Source organism: Galeopterus variegatus, unplaced genomic scaffold, assembly GCF_000696425.1.
Source record: "Galeopterus variegatus unplaced genomic scaffold, G_variegatus-3.0.2 Scaffold834, whole genome shotgun sequence".
NCBI classification, from domain to species: domain Eukaryota; kingdom Metazoa; phylum Chordata; class Mammalia; order Dermoptera; family Cynocephalidae; genus Galeopterus; species Galeopterus variegatus.
In genome coordinates, this window is record NW_007726945.1 from 45721 (window position 1) to 70794 (window position 25074).

At 34.2% G+C, this 25074-nt stretch overlaps 1 protein-coding gene across 2 annotated transcripts in view; it reads right to left on the bottom strand.

Annotated features, from left to right (window-relative positions):
- Positions 1-7058: 7058 nt before the first annotated feature.
- ITGB8 (integrin, beta 8) overlaps positions 7059-25074 on the bottom strand; it is an 80577-nt gene continuing 62561 nt past the window's right edge. For both annotated transcript variants that reach the window (XM_008572762.1, XM_008572763.1), the window contains 8 exons: positions 24317-24412; positions 23765-23854; positions 20359-20493; positions 17442-17847; positions 14785-15010; positions 13746-13852; positions 10474-10637; positions 7059-10377 (listed from right to left, as the gene is read on the bottom strand). In XM_008572762.1, the coding sequence (XP_008570984.1) occupies positions 10255-10377; positions 10474-10637; positions 13746-13852; positions 14785-15010; positions 17442-17847; positions 20359-20493; positions 23765-23854; positions 24317-24412 (1347 nt within the window). In that variant the 3' untranslated portion in view covers positions 7059-10254. The remainder of the gene's footprint in view (positions 10378-10473; positions 10638-13745; positions 13853-14784; positions 15011-17441; positions 17848-20358; positions 20494-23764; positions 23855-24316; positions 24413-25074) is intronic.

The following is a 25074-nucleotide window of genomic DNA, read 5'->3' on the forward strand; positions in this document are numbered from 1 at the left end:
CTTCAGAAAAAAACGGACAGCTCCTACTCCTTAATCGTCTGCAGCCTATTAATCGACAGTACTTAGATTAGCACCCTGAGTCCAAGATTCTTTTCTCAGTAATATTCTTTGGGGTGAGGTCCTGGTGCTAACTTTATAGCTCCCTTTGACTAGTAACCAACCTAGATCCCTGTCCAAAATGAGAGACAGTTACTCTTTGCAGCTAAATAGTAAACACTTGTAAGAGAAAATGGAACCCTTTACTAAAACAATTTATATCGCAGATTAAGCTTTGGCCTGTTTCCATTCAGTATGTTACTAGAAAAATGGAACACGCGCAGATATTGTAACTCACCAAAGCCTAACATAGTAGGTACTTAGATACTGATCTTGCAGTTGGAGTATCACGGGAAATTAAGTTGGACAAATTCATGCTTTCTAGATTTATACTTACCATTAATCCAAGTCCCCTGTGTTTCACCCACCCCCGATTACTGACAGATGATCTTTCAGCTTTCGTCTAGGCTTAATTTTTCTAATGATGGGAAACCCATTATTTTTTTTTTTCTTGATGGTTCACTTATTCTTTGGGCCTGACCTACCCTTACATATATGTGTATGTGTGTATATATATATATCTACACACACACACACACACGTTCACTTATTCTTTGGGCCTGACCTACCCTTACATATATGTGTATGTGTGTATATATATATCTACACACACACACACACACACACATGTTTTTCCTTTTTGCTAGTCATCGGCACCCTGAGTGATGTTTTCCCTTTTCCAAGCCCATGCTAAAGCAGAAATACTACCAACATAAGAGTAAAATTTAAAGGAATATAGACAAATTTGGATGCATGTTTGTAGAACAATTCTTTCCCCCTAAAGATCAGATAAAACTGTGTCTGGGGTGAGCATAATCTACACCTTATGGTATCTTGATGCTAGTTTTCACTCTTTATGGAAGTGGTTCTCAAACTTTGATGGGCATTAGAATCATTTAGAGAGTTTATTAAAATGCATTGCTGGGCCCCATTCCCAGAATTTCTGATTCAGAAGGCCTGGGGTGAAGACAAAAATCTGTATGTCTAACAAGTTTCCTGGTGATGCAGATGCTGCTGGTCTGGGGCTATCCTGTGAGAACCATGGATTTATAGATTATCTTGCACTTAATAGAGGAAAATGTTTAAAAAAAAGTTGTTAATGGTAAATCAAGATTTTATTAAGGGGATAATTCTCTCTTATGAACTTTAATGATGGTTAGAATGAATTTTGTAATTATAGCAAAGTAAAAACAGCAAACAGTATGCTGAAGCCCAAAAGAGAAAAAGAATTTTCCTCTCACCAGTCTAGACTGAATTTGCTTTTAGATCTTAAAGCAATTCACTGGAAGAAAGCTGAACAGCACTGGGTCCTACATACTAAATAATGCAACAGCCCAAATAAGTGCTAAAAGATTGCCATGTTGAAAGCCAAAGTGCCCACCATCACTTCTAATTATGGCCAAAATACTCACACGTAAAAAATTACATTAAAATGGATACTGCTTATCTTTCAATTAGGTTTATTTTGATAATATTTGAAAGCATGATCATTGACATGGTTTAAAAATTCCCAGCTTTAGTTTTGTCTGGCCAAATATTTTGATAAAGTTAGAATTTAGTCTAAAAGTCATGAATTGGCAAGAACAAGGTAGTTTGTGAGACCAGATTGGCAGTTTTATTCAGTTTGAATAGAAGCCTGCAGTAACTTCAAGCCTGAAGTTGGTGTTAGAATTCTCTTCAGCTTTCCTTACCACTGATATCTAGCTAGCCCCCGAATTCTCTCAAACCTCTCAACAGTAACTCAATATTCTCTCTCTTTCTGCTTTTGTCTAGACCTTTACTTTTTCATAAAAACTCTTCATGCTCATTTCTTCATCACAATTTGAAATACACCCCCCTTGTACCCTAGATTCATCCAAACCTTCCCAACACGAACATTTCTCTCTCCACTGGCACCTTCTCCTCTGCATTATAAATACACAAGTCTCTCCAATTCAGAATCAATTTATTTAACCAATACCCTCTTGTTGAATAGTGAGGTTGCTGCTAGTGTTTGATGTTTGGTATCATATTTTGCTCATTCTTTTCTCAATGAATATGAGAGCTAAGATTGTGGCACATTCATGGATAGAATATTTGCCTATTAAAATAGAAATCTTGACATGGAGAAATTTTTTATATTTTTGATGAAAAATTTCTTTATAGCAGCTTATTTGTAGTATATTTCTTTCTTAGTTACAAATAGTTGTGTGTGTGTGTATGTACGTGTGTACATGTGTGTGTGTGTGTGTGTCCTGAAAATATATGGCAATGGCCAACTCTGGATGGTTGGATTATAGTAATATTTGTTTTAATTTTAATTTATAAGTATTTTTGATGATCTACAATAAATATTCATTATTTACATAATAACAGTTATAAAGTGCATAGAAAAATAAAAGGAAAATATACCTACATATGAGATTGGCACAAGAAGATTGGATTTTGAATTTTTTCTTTTTGCTTTTGTATACCTTACCTCTAATAGCACTAAATATTTAAAAATGTTAAACAGTATTTATATTTAGTATTAGAGAGTATAAAAATTAAAGTTTAAAAATTATATTATGTAAGTGTATGGTAACCATGTTTAATCCCAATAACATCACTCTTCTGTGCAAAAACTTGGGTTTGCTCTTTCCTAGTAACGGAAGCTCTTAGCCTGGAAATCAAGCTCTCTATAACTTAGGACCTGTAGGTTACTGCTTTTCATTATCCAATATTGTATCTCAACAAGCTTTCAATGTTCTTGGGTGAAGTCTCCACACTTTACACGCTTTACTATTCCCCTAGATCTCTCCTACTGCCCCTTTCTGCTTGTCCACATTTATCTTTCCTGGAAGGCCCAAGCCAAATACTATTCTTTGTGGGCTTTTTCCTGTTCTCCTAACTCTCCTAACTCTGGCATCTGAGTGCACTGCACTTAGCATTCCGTTTGTCATTTTAAGGCCTGTTCACTTTTCCTGTGTAGGATTTATGCATGTATAGCAGCTCCTCAACTTTACTTATTGTACGTGTTTTGTGGGGCATGGGGACAAAGGTTAACCTCTGATAGTTGAACTAGTAAAATTTATCCTCACCATACATATGATCATCCACTTATGGCAAGAATACCGGATTTGTGTATGAATCCTGCCCTGGCCACTTACTGGCTGCATGCACTTATACAAGATCCCTAACCTCTCTGTGTGCCTCATTTTCCTTATTCGAAAAATTAAGGCAAATAGTACTTTGTGTTGCTGAGGATTCAGTGAGACAATTATGTAAAGACTACATCATTAGAAAACAGATCACCAAATGCAGTAGTTTAGTTGAGATTTTTTCCCTACCAGGGATCAGATTTGAGGTGAGTAGTGAATGGCTAAAGAGGAAGCTCTGACAATTTCAGCATAGGGCTTCCTTTGCCAAGACAGCTGCTCCAGTTGTCCCAGATGACAAAAAAGGAGAAAGAGGAAGTGAGATCTGGGGTTGCACATATCACTTCCTCCCCCATCCCACTGGCCATTTAGTCCTGTAACCACATTTAGCTGCAAAGGAGTCAGGGAATTTCAGTCTCAACTGTGTGCTCTGCTGAAACTCAGAAGGTAAGTCTATTAATAAAGGGGGAAGGGAAGAACTGGGTCAAACAACACATAACAAAATCGGGATTCTGAGCCTGAAAGACTGCAGTCCAAACACAACTGGGATGAGTAATCAACAAGAAAGACCTTGTGAGTCTTGCTGGTAGCTTCTATCTGATCTCTCTAGCACAACCCTTCTATCTAAAGGTGTGTTACACATACCTTTTTTCTTCAAACCATAAAAGGGATCTTTCTACGTGTCTTATTTAATTTTTAATGTGTCTTTCACCCTTCTGCTTTATTCTCTCCCCTCAGTTAAATAAAGGAAAATCACAATACATCAGTACTCAATAAATTTCAATTGTTTAAGTGTGACTTTTGATACTATGCAATTGAAGTTTAAAAACATGTTATACTTGTATCAGGGTGATGGTAGATTTTGCTGGCAGGTGGATAAAGCCTGTTTTAACTTTTAGCTAATTTTTCAGTTCTTCATCATTAGGATATTTATTTTGTTTCCACCATTGGGCAGCTATCTAAAGGGAAAAGGGCAATTAGGATGACCCCAATTCTCCATCATTAGTCCTACAATTTTCTAGAAGTAGTATCTTTTTGGAATTATGTAATGCCATCTGCAAAATGCTAGTGTATGAATGTTATTACATTTCTGTGTGTGATACTGTGTGGTTGTCTGGAAGCTTTCAGGGTCATGTAGCACATGGCAAATAAAGAAGTACTGTGTATGTTCTTAGATCTTTACATTTTTATTTTGAAACAGAAAATTTCATATTGATTAACATCTACTTTGTAACAGAATGGTGCATTAATTAAATGCTTGTCATAACTGTTATAAGCTCTGTTAGAAAAATAAACATCTCACAACAAACTACAGTGTCAGCTCTTTAATAAATACAATACACAGAAGTTAGTAGTCAGAGTTATATAAACAGGTTCATAGTATATTACATGAAATTATCATATTCCCCAATTTTCTGCATCATTTAAGGCAATTTAACTTTATTTATAATTCAAAGCCAGAAATCATAAGAAACATGTTCAGTGAGAATTTGCTTCTTAGAGCTATTTTATATTCATATATTTTAATTTAAAAATACATTCTGTATTAAATTTGTTTTTACAAAGGCAGTACATATTAAGTGAAACAAAATAAGATTATGTTACTGATAATTTAAAAACGTTTCTAAAGTTTTTTTTTGCAGAGGTTTAAAAAACTTTATGAAGTAGCTGGTAAATGTAAAATAGTTTTAAAGGTATGTTAAATACATACAAAATGGATTTCTATATTAATATGTGTAAATTTATATTTTCTTATAATTTAGACTTAAAATATTTTATACTTAATATTCTTAATAAGATCTATGTACCATACTTGTCATTGTGTAGAATTCTTATCAAAATCACATTTATCTGTGGGACAGTGTAAAATTGGTAAAAGTTCTTTACACAAATCACACATTTTCCATTCTTAATGATTACAGTGTTTTTTAAATATCATTGTGTTAGACAATTTTAACTGAAACAGGTTGTAGAGGCTAGAAACCTGATTAATAGAGTTAGCTTACAAAGATAAATTTTATGCAGAAAAGTATTCCAGGTAGATAAAAGAGTAGTGTTATTACTCTCAGGTATTTCATTAATAGCTGCCCAGATAGCTGGACAATTGTTTCAAATAATTTAAATACGAAGTTTTAACAACAGTCATTACATGGGTTTGAAGGCAAATTTATCAGAGCCAGGGGAAAAAATGAACAGAACAGAAAGGATAAAGAAGAATAAAATAGCAGGAGGACGAAGAGGAAAGTTGTCTCCCACAGCACTGACTGGTTGTATCATATGTTCTCCTGCCACTGACATAAAACTTACAAGATGCTGCAAAATCTAATTATTACAATTTCATGTAATATTTTTCCAGTTAAATATTTTTAAAAGTGAGATGATCATATAAAAGGATCCCTTAGAAAGGAATAGCAAGAATAAAAATTTAACAAAACTGCAAGAAATCCACCCATTCTTGTAGTTATAGTTTGCTAAAATTGTGGCCAATAGCAAAAAGGATAAACAAAAGCCTGACAGTTTTTTGACCTAAAAATATGCAGGATCTGAGCTGCTAATCAGACAGGCCTCAGATTGAGCTGTGTGTGATTCAGTTGTACTAAAAATTAACTTCACATGTTATCATAAATGGATTCTCAAATATTCATAAGAAATGCCCCTATACCCATGAACATTTAGTTAAAGTTGGATTAGTGTAATATTTATTCAAGCACAATTTTAAACACTGCATCTAAGATCCCAACAATTGCAAGATCCATCACAATTTCAAAGATGTTTAATTGAAAAAGTGGGTATTTTAGATGCAATGAAATATGAATATGTATAATAAGTTACACACAATAAATTTGCTATAGAGAAATTGTAAAAAAGAAGAAAATGATCTGAAAGAATGATAGTTCTGTTTCTTTGAAAATGTGTCTCAATTTGCAATGCATGGAATGGAGTTCTTATGGTGAATATAGATAAGGATAGTCATTAATTAGACGTTCAGACTGAGCTGCTAATCAGACAGGCCTCAGATTGAGCTGTGTGTGATTCAGTTGTACTAAAAATTGGCTTCACATGTTATCATAAATGGATTCTCAAATATTCATAAGAAATGCCCCTATACCCATGAACATTTAGCTAAAGTTGGATTAGTGTAATATTTATTCAAGCACAATTTTAAACACTGCATCTAAGATGCCAACAATTGCAAGATCCATCAAAATTTCAAAGATGTTTAATTGAAAAAGTGGGTATTTTAGATGCAATGCAATATGAATATGTATAATAAGTTACACACAATAAATTTGCTATAGAGAAATTGTAAAAAAGAAGAAAATGGTCTGAAAGAATGATAGTTCTGTTTCTTTGAAAATGTGTCTCAGTTTGCAATGCATGGAATGGAGTTCTTATGGTGAATATAGATAAGGATAGTCATTAATTAGACGTTCAGGGTAAATAAGACAGAATACAATATGCACATAATTGAGTTCCCAAGTAACTTGTATTTCACTTAACAAATTTATGAAAACATATATATCTCAAATCCTTCAAAGCGGAAATTCCAAGTAACTTGTATTTCACTTAACAAATTTATGAAAACATATATATCTCAAATCCTTCAAAACGGAAAGAAGCTCAGTTGTGAAAATTTAAAATTCTTAGTTTCTAATTCGTCTGTCTTTGTTCAGAAGCATAGATCCAAATGAGTTTTAAAATCAATAAGAGATGTTTGGAAATGAAGAAATTCATTATACCATTAAATTCAGTTACTTTTCACAATTAGGCTTATTGAGCCTGAAATTTTAGGACAATCTCTTGGGAAAAGTGAGTGGAAAAGACAAGAGTGAGGAAAAAAAGAAAAAGCCATTGAGTCTAATCTACTCTACCAGATACCAGAAGGAATATAATTCGATGGAGAAAAATTTTCATGGTCTATAATAACATATTTCAGTGTCTCGTGGATGCCTGTTGTCATACATAAGAGTACATTCAATGGAGATAAAAGTAATTATTTAAAAATATTTGAAATTTGGAGTTTATTCTTTGGTAGAGTGTTACATCTGATGCATCCACTACTAATTTGAATTTTGAGTTTTGAAAAATTGGCCTCCAGAGATATTTATTCTGTTTAACCTTAGATTTTCTGTTGTTGTTGTTGTTGTTGTTGTTATTTTTATAAACCAAATCTAACTTGAACATTTAGGAAATAATCAGATTTTTAGTAAATTTCTGAATCTTCCAGAGAATGCCCATGGCTTAATAAATAAAAACATATCAAATGTTTATAAGTACATGTGCACTGCAGTGAAAAGATGTCTCCAGAGAAATAAAATACATATAATTACGTTGTAGTGTATGTATGGCACATTTCTAAATCATTATATACTTTAGGGTGCAAAAATGCTACCGTACCAAAAGTGTTGTTCAAGTTCTTAATAACAATTTAAAATGTCATTAACTGAGTTTAATATCAATAAATCTCAAAAGTCTCCTGTGGTCATAGTAGTTGGAAGTAGACTCTATTTATATAAATTATTTAATCTAAGAATACCCTGTTTTTCCTTATCTTTTAACTAATTCTAACTATGCAAATATTAATTCTCTTCTCACAAACCCTTACACAGGAAAATATCAATTATTCAAGTAAAATATAAGCCCTAAAATCTTTAAGAATTAGCTCTTTAAGTAAAAAACAAAAAAGAAAGCACGAAATATCACAAGCATAACTACAATGGTTACATAGCACTGAATTACCTATAAGGAAGTTTATCTCTTCCTACGATAACATCCTTGGTCCATTATAAAGTTAGTGCAAACTAATAGGGGTGTAAAATATAAACCTTGGTTTTTTAAGCATTTCATTTTATTATGGTCTTTTGGATAATTCATTCCACATGGAAATTAGTTTATTGTTCATAAACACTGTAATGTTCATTTTTTAAATTGTCACCATTTAAATTAATGGATATCTTCCACTTTTTCCTTTTGGGGGCTGTCAGGCATCCTTTCATTTTTGCATTATCCTTACTGATCAAAGGTTTCTTACACGAATCAGTCACAGTACTGAATTATGTCAATGTCCTCAATCTCTCATTTGGGGAAGGAAATGAAGCTCAATTTAGCCTCATAACGGCTTGGCTGTAGGGGACAGCTAAGAGAGCTGCTGTGTTTGTTGGCTCCAGAACAACTTATTACATATTTTTCGGTCCTCTTTATTAGGGTAGAATAGGAAGTGAAGGTTAGTCTTCATCAAAATGCAAATATCTAGTACTTTAACTAAAGTGCTGGAAGACAGCAAATCTGGGAAGTTAATTATGACAAGATATTTTAAATAAATTCATTTGTTGTCATAGGCCAAACTCCTTACGGCACGCAGGACTGTTGGACTGCTAGCCAATAAAATCAGACTAAATAAGTCTGTAGTGATATGGTAATTGTGAAGAAGCTTCCATTGGGGAAGATAGAGCTCACGGCCTCTGTATCAAGGTCTTGGGTTGAGCATTGTACAACTCCAGGGGGTCGTATTCATAAAGGCCATGGTATGAACGGATTTCCCTATAGTTATGCCATGCTACAATCTTTTCAAAGCTCACTAGCAGGAAAGACTAGAAGCTGTTTATGGACAATTCAGTTTGAATTACTCTTTGCTACTTTGCTTTGAAATTTTCTCATGTCCATATACTTAAGACTTCAGTAAATCACATTAAAAAATATTTGCCAATTGAATACTTTAAAGATTTGAGAGGTAGCATAATACTGTGCAATAAACACTGGCCTGGCAATAAGAAGATACAAGGTCTTTTCTAATGTTGCCACTTTATCACTTGGGTGTTTTTTTTTTTTTTTAGAAATCATTCAAACTTTCTGAGCCTTTCCCTGACTAATTAAAAGGGTGAATTAGCTTATTTCTAAGATATCACCTGTCCTCCTCCAATTTTACAGTTTTATGAATTCTGGTTAGGAGGGTTGGGGTAATTCAGAAAAAGAATGTCTTTAGGTTACATTGAAGGGCAAAAATAATATATCTTTTCATTTGAAAAATGCTGATATCTACTTGGAGTCAAAACCTAAGAAAACTCGTTCAAAACTGTGGTACTTTGCTTGAAGCAGAATTTCTAAACATATTGTGAATTTCAGCTTAATGATTAGATACATGAAATGGTCAAATAATCCCTCCAGTTTACCAGGTAAGAAGATACAAAACTCTACAACTGCAAAAAGTTAAGTTAATCAGGTTTTGATGATACTTTACAGTGTCCCTTATTAACATTCAGCATTTAAAACCAGTATTCTAATAAAGTGACATTGTATTACTAGGATTTTATGGCAGTAGTAACTTAGCACTTATTTAATCCAGTCATTTGTGACACATATAAACATATGCAAGGAATAAAAACAAAACATAAAGTTGAAGAAGAGAAAATGTTGGAATTAGTATCCATCTTGTAAAAAAAAACATAAACACACATGCATGCATAAAACTACACAGTTTCAAAAGCAATATCCCTTAAGATTAAGGTTCTATCTGTTCACCTCTTGAATGAGTGAAACACTAATCATGTATTCATCTATCTGTAATTGTGTTCACCACCAATTGTGAAAGTGTCTGGCAACATCAGTATATGTCTGCCAGATTATTTGTTTCATTCGCATGTTCGGTGCAGTGATTACTGTACCCTTGTAGTGACACAATGCTAAACTACCTCACAGCATTGTCTCTCTCTGGGAAGTGTAGGAATGAAAGGTACCTGTAAAGTGTAATCAGTGCTTTTCAGATGATCTACATTCTATGCTGATCTAAATAAGTTATATATTACAGTAAAGTGCTACAATGACACTAGTCTCAAACAGTAGTAAGACATATTTTTCTCTGAAAAATTCAGCAGCTATGTGAGTCACATGATGATGAGGATGCTCGTCAGTTTTCATTCGAGTGTGCAACCAGCAACTGGCATGATCTTGAACAATCTGTCTCCTCCTGTGACTTTTAAAATTATAATTTTAAGAGCAAATATTATAAAATCCAGTTCCCCATAAACTATTTTTAATCTTTTTTTTAGAAGTTGCACCTATAAGTTTCATCAGCATTTAATTTGCTGATATCCATTTTTATTTCTTCAGGTTTCTCACGTCGGTAGGTTACTGTTCTTGAGCAAACACTTTGCAGAATCAACTTATCCTTGATAGAGAAGAAATATTATTATCAGTGATGGTCCTAAATACTGTAACTAGTCAATAACATACTGATAGTAAATTTTTGGTAGAATTCACTGACCTTTTTTGAGGCTGATGCTCTGTAATCTGATGAGGACTTCATTTTATTACTATTCCATTGTAGGATCACCTGTCTAATGATAAGGACTTTCAGCAACCCAATCAAGAATGTAACTATGAATATGATGAAAAATATTCTCAAGTAGCTTGGGTTAGAAAAACATTCTGTAATGAAACAAACAAATAAATGAATTAAAAAATGGGAATGAGTAAATCAAAGGATTGTCATGTAAATGATGTTCATGTTTCAATTAATATGATGAGAGATACTTGCAAATCTACATTTTCGAAACAGGGGACTGAAATTACTGTTAGCTCAAAAAAGTAAACTCTAATTTTTACTGCACATTTATTATTAAAATATTTTCAACAGAAAGCCCTCCTTTGAAGAATAGCCACAATTAAGGTATTCAATAACATTATTCTTGCAGTTTGATCATTAATTATATTAACCAGAATATGTCCAACTCACTTAACCAAACACAATTTTGTCCATGAGAGAGAAAGGGACAGTTTCTGTGATGTGCACTAATGATCGCTAAGTGAGATTTAAAAAAATTATTTAATAGTTCTGGGTATTAGCATATGTTTCCCTTTTTATGCTTGTTCTTTACTTGCTGCACACCAGTACTAGAAAATAAAGTAAACATCTGTAGAGGCTAAAATCAATACTTCTCTAATAGGTGAATAAATATTTCCTGAGAAATTGCAGTGTAAGTTCTCATTATTTTTACACATGGCTTCTCCAGGAAATAGGAGAGTCCAATTTGGGACAATATGCGAATCTCTTTTCTAACTTTTTATTAATTTACTTTTTACCTGTCTGTTAACCAAGTCTGTTCTATTTGCTTTAAAAGTTCACTGTGTATTTTTCTAAGAACAAAAAAATCACTAGCTGGAAAAAGCAATGCCATGTTAAGATGAGGGGCATGCTAGATTTCTGTTTCAGCACCAGATCTTAGGCAAACTCTTTGGAAAGTCTACAGGCTTTGTCGTTGCCAGAGCTATTACCCCAATCCAACAGGAACATGGTTGCACAATAGGCAAGAATTCCACAGAACTCGCCAGCTGTCCCAGATTTCTACAATTACTTCATGGCCTAAAGAGGCATGTGTTCCTCCACCCATTCTCCAGACTGTGGGGACCTCACCTAAATGTTGAAGGTCTCACAGAGAGAGCCTCCAGGGAGGGAACCTGCCCAGGCTTAGAACAATCATGGATGACTGGATTCCCAGTGACGATCAAGTATGCTTTTGAATAAGGCAAAAACTCAGTGATGAAGGCAAAGATTCCTCTCCAAGTGGGAAGACTTCACAGAGCCCAATTTTATTTTGGTCAGTGATAAGGTACCTCGAAAAAAAGGTCAAAGGCAGACCCCAAGACAACTAATTGGAACAGAAATACCAAATGCTGGTTCAAGTCTCCCATTGTTACAACTCTGACAGATAGATAGAATCCAAAGCGCTCTTTTCAAAGGTGGTGACCTTTCAATCTTCCACAGTGACCTTCAGGTTCATGACACACGGCCCTTTTGTCCTAAAAGATTGTCATTTCCTTTGGCTGGCTAGGGCTATTCAGTCAGCTAAGGCGGATCCTCAGAGGGGACACGTGGCTTGATCCCACTTATTGGCTTTTTGCCTGGGAGGAGCTTAGCCAGAGAGACTGAAAGAACACCCTTTAAGTGTGATTGCGTGGATAGATGACAGAGGTGCCTGACAAACACGCTTTCCCTTTTCTTGCACAATAGCTGTGAAATGGAGGGGAGCCCCCTAGCTATCGACGCATTTTAGAAATACTTCTAATCAGTTAGGATAGGTGACATTTTCAGGGCTCAAATCTGCATGTATTTTTACATGTTGTTATGGATAGCAAATATTTCCCCCTAGCCTATGCTTTCCTTAGTTTAGGTCAGGCTGGGGCTTTTCCTAAGGAGGTTTAGGGAATATGTTTTGTAACAACACTTAAGCCAGAGTCGTATTTACTTAACATAATAAATGACATGTTGATAGAAAGGCCCTATTTATTAGAAAAGGCACTTGGCGTTCTGGAGTGATTGCAGCAGCCCCAGCTGGCAGCACATGGGGCTCTTTTCAGAGCCAAGTTCTTTGAGTTAAGATCAGTATGGATGCGAGGGAAAAACAAAACAAAACCCTGGAGAAAGTTTATTCTTCTGTGCAGTCTCTCTAAGAGCTGGAATTTTTCTTATAGGTTGGAGGAGAGACTTGATATAGTAGTCACAATAGGAATGTTTTCAAGGAAGACATAATTTTAAGCTTAATTTAAAATTCCCATGCAGTTTCATACCTTATACCTGCACAAAGTGGGGTCCTGGGTTTTTGGGTTCTGATGAACTTCTGTTTAAAAATTTTCCTTGAGCATCACTGACATATGTTTCCTCATTTACTTGTTACCTTTTACTTTAGATACTTCTCTCATGCTCACAGGCTCATTTGATGTCACACGACTCTTTGAGGTTGGTATTATTACCTCAGTTTTATAGAGGAGGAAACTGAGGCTCAGGGAAGTTTTGTGGGAGGGCTGATATTTCTTAACTAACACTGTTCAAGGACATGCCTTAAGCCAAGGTCTTCAGACTAAAAGTTCCAGAGCCATTCCATTGTGCCACTTGGATAACCATTCATGCCTAAGCTATGTTTATATCAGAATGAATCAGAGCTGTAGTTAAATATCAGGAAGGAATGCTTTTAAAATTATGTATTTTGCAAAAGCAGATCATCGCTACTTAGACTTTTTTGGCTTCTCCTGAAACATGAAAGTAAATGTTGATTAGATATGAGGAAGGTCAGAACTGGGAGCAAATTTGGGTTATGAAGGAAAATTATGGCTCCACAGACCTTGAATCTACATGGGAAACTCATATTTTTGGTTCACGGAGGCCTCTCTAGCCAATGTATTCAGAAGCCCCTCTATGGAAGTACATAGCATGGAAACTTAACTGTGTAGATGAGAGGAGAAACCCAACCACTCAACCACACCATGGAAAGCATACACTGTTGGCTATAGAGTATCATCTCTGGGAGATTTAAAAAACTGAGTCATAAACTCATTAAATGGTGTTGATTAATATGTACAGTTTCTTATATATCAATGATACCTCAATTAAGCTGTTTTGAAAAATAAAGCAATGTTTCATAATGAAAAATAATTAAAGCCATTAGTCCTTTCTTTAGCCCAGTTAATTACGGGCCCTTTTGGGGAATATGATCCTCTACAGATATTCTTCAGTGCTTTGATTATTAAGCTTTGGTTTACCTGATGTTTGGTCCACATAAAACTGTTCAGTGAGCACACATGAGGTTTTACACTGCTTGAGCATGGCTTCGGACAGATTGTGAGGGTGAAGGCACTGAACACAATTCCTATAAGGGGAAACAGAAGTGAAAACATTTATTCTTTAAGACTGTGCTAGACTGTAATTTTTTCTGTGAAAAATCAAATAACAAAATAGCAGTGAATAGACTGTTGAAATTTTGATAAGGCTCATTAGAAATAACTCCATCATTATGTTAAAGTAATGCATTTCCAAAAAATAAATTACCACGCATAAGTCTAAAAAAGTTATTTGAACCACCAATCTGAAAAAGTGATTGCTTTAAAAGCTTTTTGAATAAAACAAATTGGAAGGTACCGTGATGTTTAGATTAGTGGTCTTTGAGTAGGTCTCAAATTGTTATTGTAAAATTAATTATTGGCACAAAACAATAAAGTCACCTTCATTTAACACATCACATTTCATTTATATATCACTTATTTCTAGAGTGCTTCATAGCCACAATTTTTTATCCTTAAAATATTAAAAATAAAACACAGTAATAACAGCTAACATGTATTCTATTATTACCATACACAAATACCATGCACTGAGTACAAGAGTTTTTTTCTACATGAATCATTTAATTTAATTCTTTCACAGAACTACAGCAAGGTATTATAATTATCCTCATGTTTGATATCAGAAAACAGGGGCACAGATAATTTTGACAACTTGTCCTAGATTACTCAATTAACTACTAGAAAGCTGGGTAGTAGCAGGCAGCCCCTATCTTCAAAAACCTGTTTTAATAAAGATAGTGAATGTCCGGATTTATTTTGATGCTGCCACAGTTATCTAGTGGCCATAGATTGGAATTCTAGTTTCCTAATTCCTAAAATTCCCCATTCAATTCTTTTTTAGCATGATGGTAACAACTTATCTGGCAACTTTTAAGATTAAAGCACCCAGAACAGAAAAGAACACAGCCAGCCATCATGAAGGACTGCTTTGCGTATGTTGGGGACAGAGAAATCATACCAGTTTTCCTTGCAGGCTGTATGGCAGGTGGGGCAGTGTTCACAGAAGCGGCCGATGCTCCTGGGGTCAGTGCACTCACACCTGCCGCACACGCACGTGCCTCTTTCGCTGCACACCTGGCCCTGTGAGTTGACGCAGTGCTGGGCCGATGCTGATGAGCACTGGCACCGGTCCCCCTCCCAGCCGCTGAAGCATTGGCATCTGCCCGCTTCACACTCGCCATGTCCTGCAACAGAGACACTCCAGGACCTAAGTTATGGGGACCACTGACTTGGTGAAGAGTTTCCAAACATGGATTCCCCTCTCGTCTCCACGGAAACGCATTGACAGTCAAGTGAATGGAAACAACATCATTTTCTATTTGTCTGACAAAAACAATGCCAAGCTTTAGCAGGGTCCGTTTCCAAAGCTGTTCTATTGTAGATAATCTAATGCTCACATATTGTGCTAACAAGCGTGAAGGGTGCCCTGCTTCTGTTGCTGCTCAACGGTGAATGCCACTGTGCATTCAGTTGTACATGAAAAACACGCACACATAAAGAAGCTACAGGCGGAGTAATGTTAACTGTCGGACTTGAATTCAGAACGAGTGAGGGTATTTGATTAATGTCTTCTATAACCATTCTCTTAGTCTTTCATTATTGCTAAGGGCCTGGGAGAACTTTGAAGGACCTTGAGGCAAAGCCTTCTAGACTTTAGTGCTGCTAGTGCCATGTTTAAAGATAAGGTCTCCTGAGAAGTTGAATGATTCCTTCCACATCCTCAGAACAGTACGTTAGAGGGGCATGTCCTGAAATGGAAAAAAGAAAGGAAGGTGGGGTGTACACAATGAGTTGAAGAAAAACTGGTGATACATAGTTAAATGAATTTTAGATTGCAGAAAGTGTCCAAAGTTTAATATGCTAATATGAACTAGAAATCTTCAAGAAGGGATACATTTTAAAGGGCCACGGGAGTACAGCATTCCTCAAGCTTATTTGAACACACCCCTCCTTTCCTTCGTCCTTCCCTGCCTCCATCCCTCCCTTTATCCCACCTCCTTTTTTTGTTTCTTCGTTCCCTCTCTCCCTTCTTTTATTGCTGAGCACCTCACAGGGTAACTACTGCATAGAGTTTACTGTTGGATCAGCTCTGTCTGCTAAGTGTAAAACTAATGAGGACCAGGCCAAACAAATGTCTGCCAGACCCTGTTCCCTGCGCATGCTGCATGCTGAATCCTACCCGCTGACCTGTGAACATGTGTTTTTATTCCCCAAAGAGACTAGTGGAGAAAATGCAGGTCAGCCCTAGAGTTTGCACTTAAACACCAACAATTCAAAGCAGATTCACAACTGCCTGTGAGTCAGTAGTATCATAGTCATATGGAGGGGCCAGTACACTGATTTTTGATATTTTTCTGTGAATAGAGACTGATTTTCACTATATTTAAAATTTCTTTGACAGATTGACAGCTGTAGGAAATGATCTCAGAAAATTCTCTCTTCCCTGTAAAATAATATTTCTCTTTCTTGTAAAATATAGTAGACAACTGCTGGTTCATTCTAAAGTCATCTATAATCTATCCTAACCATGATGCCAGTTATAGCTGAATAAATGTTTGAAGTATATAATAGAATAAAAGACAATTTGCCATTACATATTAAGTGCTATAAGCCAAATTTTTAACTTAGATGAAAATGGAAAATTTATTTTTCATTTTACTTATTTAAACACATTTATTTTTTATGTTACTTCCCATATGCTTATGGCAATGAAGTATTTCCATTCATTAATACTTTAACAAATATTTATTTACTAAAATGCAAATACAAAAAAGGTGTTTTCACAATAAGTGGATTTAGTATACTGTCACAGAAAAATTATTGGAGAACTCGGGTGACAGGTAGTTTATTTAATTTATTTAAAAACTATTTTGTTTTAATTTTCAAATGTTGTACGGATATTCTGAAATCTAACCTCTAGGTGGCAGTAAACTGAATCGGCCAAAAAGTAGTCTTGATATTTTTATTCTAACTTATTTCATTTTTTAATTTGGTCTGTGTGTGGTCTCAGAGACTAATCTTCTAGATTACTCAGTAAACCAGTATTTTTTCTAAGAATGCTTTCCTTTGGCAATTCTATTGTGGGTGGTGTTCCAAAAATAAACTTAAGAGGCTTAAATTACTGCAAACTTACAATACCATCCACAATAATGCATTAAGAATTTTCCAATGAATGAAAAGTATATTTTTATAGTTCACTTCCCATCATTCTGACAGAAATAAAAATTTTTGAGCAAGCTGGAAGGAGTGACCATTTACTAGAATGAATCAGATCCTTCTAGAAGAATACCTTGATTCTCTAGAAAATGTGTCAGACATCGTCAGTAATTTCCTATTCTGGTATATATCTTTCCAAGAACAAGGAATACATGAGAATAACAATTAATTTTAGCATTTTATTTTGAAGCATATTCTGTAATAAATAAGTTAAAATATAAACATGAAAATCATGTGCTATAAATTTGTTGCTATGCCCTAATTTCACAGACTACGAAACGCTGAATATTAAATTTGAATTCAGTGTTGGCACCTTAAAAAGATGTAACTTAAAGATATTTAAAATATATATGTTAGTGTAATAGTGACTGGTAAAAACTGCTATATATTTATACTCACCAGCACACAGATTTCCATGGTGATATGGGCAAGAAAAGTCATCCTTTTCACAGTATTTTCCATACACTTTTCCAAGCTTAATTTTGTGACATAAACATTTCCCACAAATACAAACTCCTCGACCGCTGCAAACAGGTTGATCCTTGTGTGACTTGCAACTCTCAGAAGAAAACCGATCTTCGTCAAAATGACATTTATTCTCATCACACTGGAAACACTTGGAATCTGGAAAAGTTTCATCTACACACTTTCCTTTAGATCCTTTGCTGTCCTCACACTGACAGCTGCAGTTTCTGTGTATATGAATTTTAGCGGTTTCATTGAAACCAATAGGTTTGATTATTGCATAGTTTTTTCCTCCTGTGACATCACATTTTTCCATTGTAACTGTTACATTGAAAAGAACCTAAATTTAGGGGGGGGAGAAAGGAAATATATTTATACACCTTGATTATTTTTATTGTCAATATTATATATATTAATTTTTGAATCAATACATGTCGTCTTAGAGAAATTAATATTTATAAAATACACATTCAATCTCTTTCATATGTTAATGTTGATGCAACATTCCCTTTTAATGTCTTTTATTTCCAAATTAATAAACTAGAGGTAAAGAATGCAATGATTGCTAATTGCCTATATTGTAAAATTAAACAGACTTGGGTGCAAGCCTATTTGAGGCATCTATTCTACCTTTGATGATTAATTTCTTAGCGAACTTGAGAAAGAATAGACCATTTTATGGATTCAGCCCTTAAAATGTGGGTTTATTGAGTATTTGGCACTAGGGATAGATAAAATTAACCACAGTAAAAGGCTTCTGCTCTACTTGTTTAAAACCCTGAGACGAGATGTTCCAATGAACAATTCTTATTTTGTTCCTATTTTCTAGGGACCCAAGTAAAATTTTGGTTAAATTTTAGTTTATACAGGGTGTCAATGGAGGAAAATATGACACTTTCTCTAATGTTACTCAAGGGAAAAAGGTTTAGGGCTCTCATTCTCAGTTCTTAAGTCTTCAGTACAGGGTCACGCATTTGTCTCAATGGGAGAAGTTGGGACAGAGCTAAGGAGCTGGGCTGGCAGGAATAGGTTTTCCTCATGAAACTACAGTTTCTTTCTCCTGCCAAATTATTCCTTTTTTTCTCTATTTTTTTCTTTTGCACAACATGATTGACTTAATATGTCTATTTATATTTGTTGATCCACATATATATATATAGTGTTTTAAAATATAACATATATATTTTTATACATATATATATCATACATACATATTTATTTCAATTTTTTTTTCATGTTGGATGAAAATCCTTTACAATTTTAAAATAATTTGTACTGGGATTTTTGGTTGGGATATATATATATACACGTATATATATATATGTATATATAAATATATATACATCATTATATAAAAGATCTAAATTTAGGCTTATATGTACATTAGCAATTAGAATCAGTCTTATAATACTAAAAATCAATCCAGTTAGTGTTGTACTTGAAATGTTTTTGGTCTTTAAGAATGTTAAGGATTAACAGATGTGTAGGATAATGTGGTCACTGCCATTACTAATGGTAGAATAAAGCTTGGGGTTTATATAATTAATAGGTAGTTCATATGAGAATTCCTGAGAGTCAAACTGTTTATACCACTTGGTTAAAAGTAAAGGGAAAAAACGGATGTAGGTAAAGAAAAAAAAATGTAAGAAGTAAGGAAAACTACTCTTCCAAAATAGAGATTTTGAAAGAACTACTTCTAAGAGGTAAGCATTTTTTCAGAAAGTAACAATGCTATCTTTTGTTAGTAAAAAGTTTTCTTTACATTTAATAAAAATCAAATATGTATTTTGTAAACTGGTATATGATGTCTTTTGAACAAAATCCAGGGAGTGATTATAGGGGCAACTACAGAATTAGAAATTTGTAATAATTAATTTAATATATGCAGCTTATAGGAACAATTATACTACCTGAATATTCTAGAATTCTCAAGAGGGAAAAATATATTCTAAATAAAGAGAAAGAAAGATTCTCTTTATTCAATCTTAGAATCTTAGGACCTTTATTTCTTTCAATAACTTTTTTCCTTTTTCTCTATAGCATGATATTAAAGTCATTAATAATATCACAGAACCTTAGAGGTGAAAGGAGGAGTGATTAGAAATCTTCTGGTCCAAGTCATTATTGAAAAATGCAGCAACTGATGCCTAAAGAGGTAAATGACTCACTGGACATCACTTCACCCTACAAGGACTTCCTTTCAGGGTAAATTTCTATATTACCCTCTATTGTGCTGATCCTTGGAGAATCCACTTCTCTGGTCCTATTTCCTGATGCTGCTATAATCTGGGCCTCTCTTCTTTACATTTTATTTCTTTTTAGTTAAGTGATACCAGTTCTTTTTTATTGCTCTTAACAAATCCCCAACCTCCTCCTAGATCATTAGGAGGGTACTAAGGCAAGCATAACGTGAAAGGTTTTGGAATTCTTAGTCTCTATCAAGTCCATCATCACTCCCATTCTTTTCTGTGGTTTATTACTTTCAATTTCACATTTATTCTGAGAATTTGCAGATTTGAAACCACAAAGTCATTGTCATAATCATAGGTATAGACACTACTTGTTTGAGGAGATATAATTTGCTAATCTTCACTGGTTGTGACCCCTAAGTTTAAAGTTACTATTATTAAATAAGTGTTTAATATAATATATATTTCTTTTATTGAAAGTTTGAAAGAAGAGTCAATTGGGTTAAACCAAGTAGGAACTTTGAGAAGAGACAGTGAAAGTTACTTTGAAGTATAAATAAAATTCTTGGAGTCAGTCATAAGTAGTTTTTCAAATTGATTTGATTTTTTTGTGAAGAAGCAGGCCAGTTTGTTTTAAATGGGATAAGTGCACACCCACATACATCGTCATTGCTTGTCACATTTCTGCATCCATCTGTGCCTGACTTTCTGGCCCCATCTGGACAGATGGCTGTAATGTTAAAATAGACGCCTTGTACCTGGTTTTCCACTTGAACTTTCACTTCTGAGATGAGTTTCTGTGGAGACATAATTTTTAAATTACATATTGCAGTAGTTTCAAGTGTAAGCACCAATCAAGCTCATTAAATCATTCTAGATTTAAGTTTTAGCAAAACCAAAGAGTCTACCTCTGTAAAAGGATGAATTAAAACAGTTTCCACATAATGTCCCAATTATATTTGAAATTCATAACAAATATTGAAGGATTAGATTCTCTGAATTAAGTGGTTCTACTTTTTCATAGACTTTCATGACTGTGCCTTTTGATCACTTCAAAGATATTTCTCATTCAGCCTCTTAAAAAGTAAGCATTTCTTAATCCAATAATACTTATATTTTATGATAAGGTTTAAATAAAACATTGAGAACACATAAATCATCACAAAAGGTAAATCTTGACAACTTAAAATTTGGAACATGCTTCTGACATTCACAGCTATTAAAGAAACATTTCAGTTTCAAATACTTTAGACAATCATGAAAGCTACAATGCCTTATTGATACAGAATCAAAAGGTACACTTTTGGGAGGACATTTCTGTTCTGTAAACATAAGAGTTACCTGAAAGATATGGTTCTATAAAGTTCTCCAAAACTGGCCTAGGATTTTTGCCAAGACCTTGGGGCTTACTTGTGTTTATCAGGTTTGCTCCAAACCTTAACACCAAAGTAGGGTCTCTCACCGGGCAGAAAACCATTCATTCATTCACCCATTTATATATTCATTTAATAAATATGTATTTAATTTCTACCATGTATCAAGCACACATTAATTTTTCATTACAATCTCTGAGTTCCAAAGGATCAAGTTACCTGAAATACATACTCCAGATCTGTGTGCATTTTGTTCCATAAAACTGAAAGTCTATCACATGCCAAAATCCTTAAATTATACTTGTAAACAAAATTTTTAAAAAGGGAAAAAAATGAAGTAAGTACCTAGAGAAAGAGAGTGATTAGCAGAGTATGAAGAAAAATAAATTTCCAGTGGCTCCTAAGTCTTTATGTGAGTAATTTTTTTCTTTAGCAGTATAATCAATAAGGAGATGTGCTTACAGATTAATAATTGATCAGGGGATTCTGTATATCTTTAGAACGAGATACTTTCCTCAAATTTGTAAATATTATCTGGGTAAGGTAAAACCATGGCAGTGACATTTTTTAATCTCCCATAGAGCTCATACATTGCAAACCATTAATTGAATAATTTTGGCAAACCAGTAGAAACTTCCAGTGGTCTACAAATGATACTGATATATGACAGTTTGGCAGATCAGAAGAAACTGCCTAACGCAAAGAGCATTTTCAGCTTGTCCTACTGAAATCCTGTTTCTGTTAAGATCTTGAGCTAGATAGGCCAATGTTTGCCAAGCAGGGTGAAAAGACAAATCTCTAAAATTTTGCCCAGCTTTGGAATTTAGAAATTAAGTTTCCACCACAATCTTAAGCTTCCCTTTTAATATAAAATAGGTATAAGGCAGAATCTATTTTTTCCTGATGTATAATTCTTCAATGAATTGTGAATAGTTTCTGTTGGACTGTGAAGACAAAATTTCAAAAGAATTTTGAAAATATAGAGATATAAAAAATAACAGAATCTCCACTTAAGGAGCTTAGTTAGCCAGAGTTAAGTTTTTGTTGGATTATTGGTATTTTTCCACTGTTTAAAGTTAATCAGAACTACCATGGGCTAAGGCATCCCAAATATAAGTAACAAGAAACCAAATGCAGCTGTCTCCTTTTCCATTGGTGTAGTCTGACACACAGGTAAAACTCGTCAATTTATATCCCTTGTTTGGGGTATAAATGAGTTCATACTGTAACAATTTAGGGTGACTACTAACCATTTAAGCTCCTTTCTTCTTTTTATTATTTTTGGGAACAAATTACTCATGGGAATGAATTGTATACACATTTGGTTTTCCTTAATAAGAAGCTCCTCTGCCCTTTTTTTTTTTTTTTTTTTTTTTTTTTTTTGTAAGTGAGAAAGGGATGCAAGTTAAGGTGCTCTTATTTCATTCAACACAGTTTTCAAACATAGAAAAAAATCCTTGGCAAAAACACATCTAGCAAGATTTATTTTTCTTTTAAAAGGAGAACGTTCAAACGAGTTCTTCATTTTATATCCTGCGTCTACTTCTTGCTCCTCCCTTTTGTACCCAAGTTTAAGGCAGGTGCAGCCTAGAGAAAATCAGAAAAGTCCGAGGTTTTTCACATGGATCTGGCTACTATTTAGACTATTAAACTCTACGTGTCAGGAAGGGAAGTCAAGTCAGAGAATTTGGAGGAATGAGACTTTATAATCGGCCCATAAATTTGAGGTAAAATAAAGCATAACTTTTGACACCATGTTAAAAAATAAACAGGTGGTATCACAAAAGAGGAAGCACCTGGAGCCTGGAGTGGAGGAACACCTGGATTCTGATCCTGCTGCTTCTGCTTACGAGCTGTGTGACCTTTGATTATCTTGCTTAACTTCACTGAGCCTTGGTTTCTACAAATATACTTTGGAGTACCACACTAGCACCTGTCTTAGGTCAGGTGTGAGGATTAAATGAGGTCACATAAAGAAAGTGACTGGTTCTTGGTAGTATGAGAGTAACAGTCACTATTATTGCAACATCTTAACAGAGATTATTCTATCGGGAATGACTCAGGTTGAGAGAGCAGATGTTTCTTTAAATTTTTTGCATTTAGGTATCCAGTCTTCACAGGACTGATGATAGCATGCAACTGTCAATTCAATAGAATATTACATATACTAAGATGATACTTTTGATCAAACTATTTTGATAAAACGGCCAAAATAATTGGTTCAAATCAAGTGATTGATCAGAGATCCCCAAAGAGTCTTCTTAGTAATTTCTATATCCCAGATACTTCATTTTCCCCAGCAGATTTTTGCTTTAAATAGCAGTGTGGATTTCTTACTTAATGATATAGGAAATTATGTAGTTTCTCAATAAAGTACATTCTATAGCCATAATTTGGTGACTCACTGAGCATTGGATTTGGAAAGAAATTTCAATAGCCTCTAGTCCAATCTTACTTTACTGTCAATGAGACAAATGAGGCCCAGAAAGCTGAGGAAAGCCTAGAGAACTAACTAGGCAAGGTATCATGGCTAGTTAGCAGCAGAGCCAGGGCCAAACTCCAGGGTCCTAACTTCTAATCAAATGTTTTTTTCTACCACTCCTTTCAAGATGATATGGCACTAGCTTGTATCTTGCCACAAAAAAATTGTTGCTAAAAGTTTATTTGAAAATAATTGTGTATAATATATACATACCTGATAGGCTTCTACTACCAAATTATTGAGGTTTGCAGCCTTTGATTCTATTTCACCAGCAATAGTGCCAGGTAAGAGTGGTAGAAGGTCCTAGAAAACATATCAATAGTATTTACATAATGACAATAGCATACATTGGTTTAACGATCAACTGTTATGAGGATATGCCCTTGGACCAGAATATAATCAGGACTCCAGACATAAAAGGTGTAGAGACAGAGCTTGAAGTATTTTTCACATGATAAATGTCCTCTCCATTATTTTCACACTCAGTACCACCCTAAGTATGAGGCTGTGCTCATGGATTTTGAATATAATTCTCAGACATCATTTAGTACCCACACTCGGTTCCAGGTGTTAAAAACCTGGATAGAATTTATACTTAAATGCTACCTTAAGACACTGTAAAATATAATTTAGTTAATATAGTATTAAATGTAGATGGTACAAAATATAATACTTTCAGAATCCTTATCTGTCATTCTAAGAAGTGTCCTAATTTCAACAACCAAAGCATACATTTTAATTTTTATATTTTGGGAATTAACATACCTTGTACCAGTGAAACTGCTTTCCTTGAACTGCAAAAATGACATTAATGTTGTTGTCTATTAATTTTTCTGAAAGTTGGCCTAGAGAAGGATGTTCCTGTAATGGATAATGAAATAAAGGAAGTGAAATTTAGTAGCTCAATCCCACACATATCTAAACATTATGAAGCAAACTGTACGACTTCCATAAAAATGCACTTATGTGGGAAGGATAATGGTTTTACTAGGGTATTTAATTATTTTCAAAAATAACATCACTATCAATGTCTTAAAGATATTTTATTGATGAAAGCTCAAAAAACCTGTAACTTAGAAAAATAAAGAGGGCTGAATTCAGCATAGTACAAAGAGTGACAAAATAAAATAAATAAATAAATAAATAAATAAATAAATAAATAAATAAAAATAAATTAGAGACATTTCAGAAATTAGCAAGATTGATCTGAGTTGGGATATAGCCCATAGGGGGAAGGTGAGAGAAAAGAAGATAAAATCTGGGCTGTAAGTCTGCATAATACATCAATAAAGGCTTTCAAAATTTAAAAAAAAAAAAAAAAAAAAAAGCACTTCAGATTAATATTGGACTCAGAGTGATGTGATTGAAACATCATTTAATATTCAGAAATAGAGACACATTAGTGACAACCACATTCTGAGGCAAAATTAAGTAACAAGTGTTGAAATACAAATATATACATGTGTACAGATGGTCATCAACTCACAATGGTTCAACTGTGATGGTTTTCCTTATGATTTTTT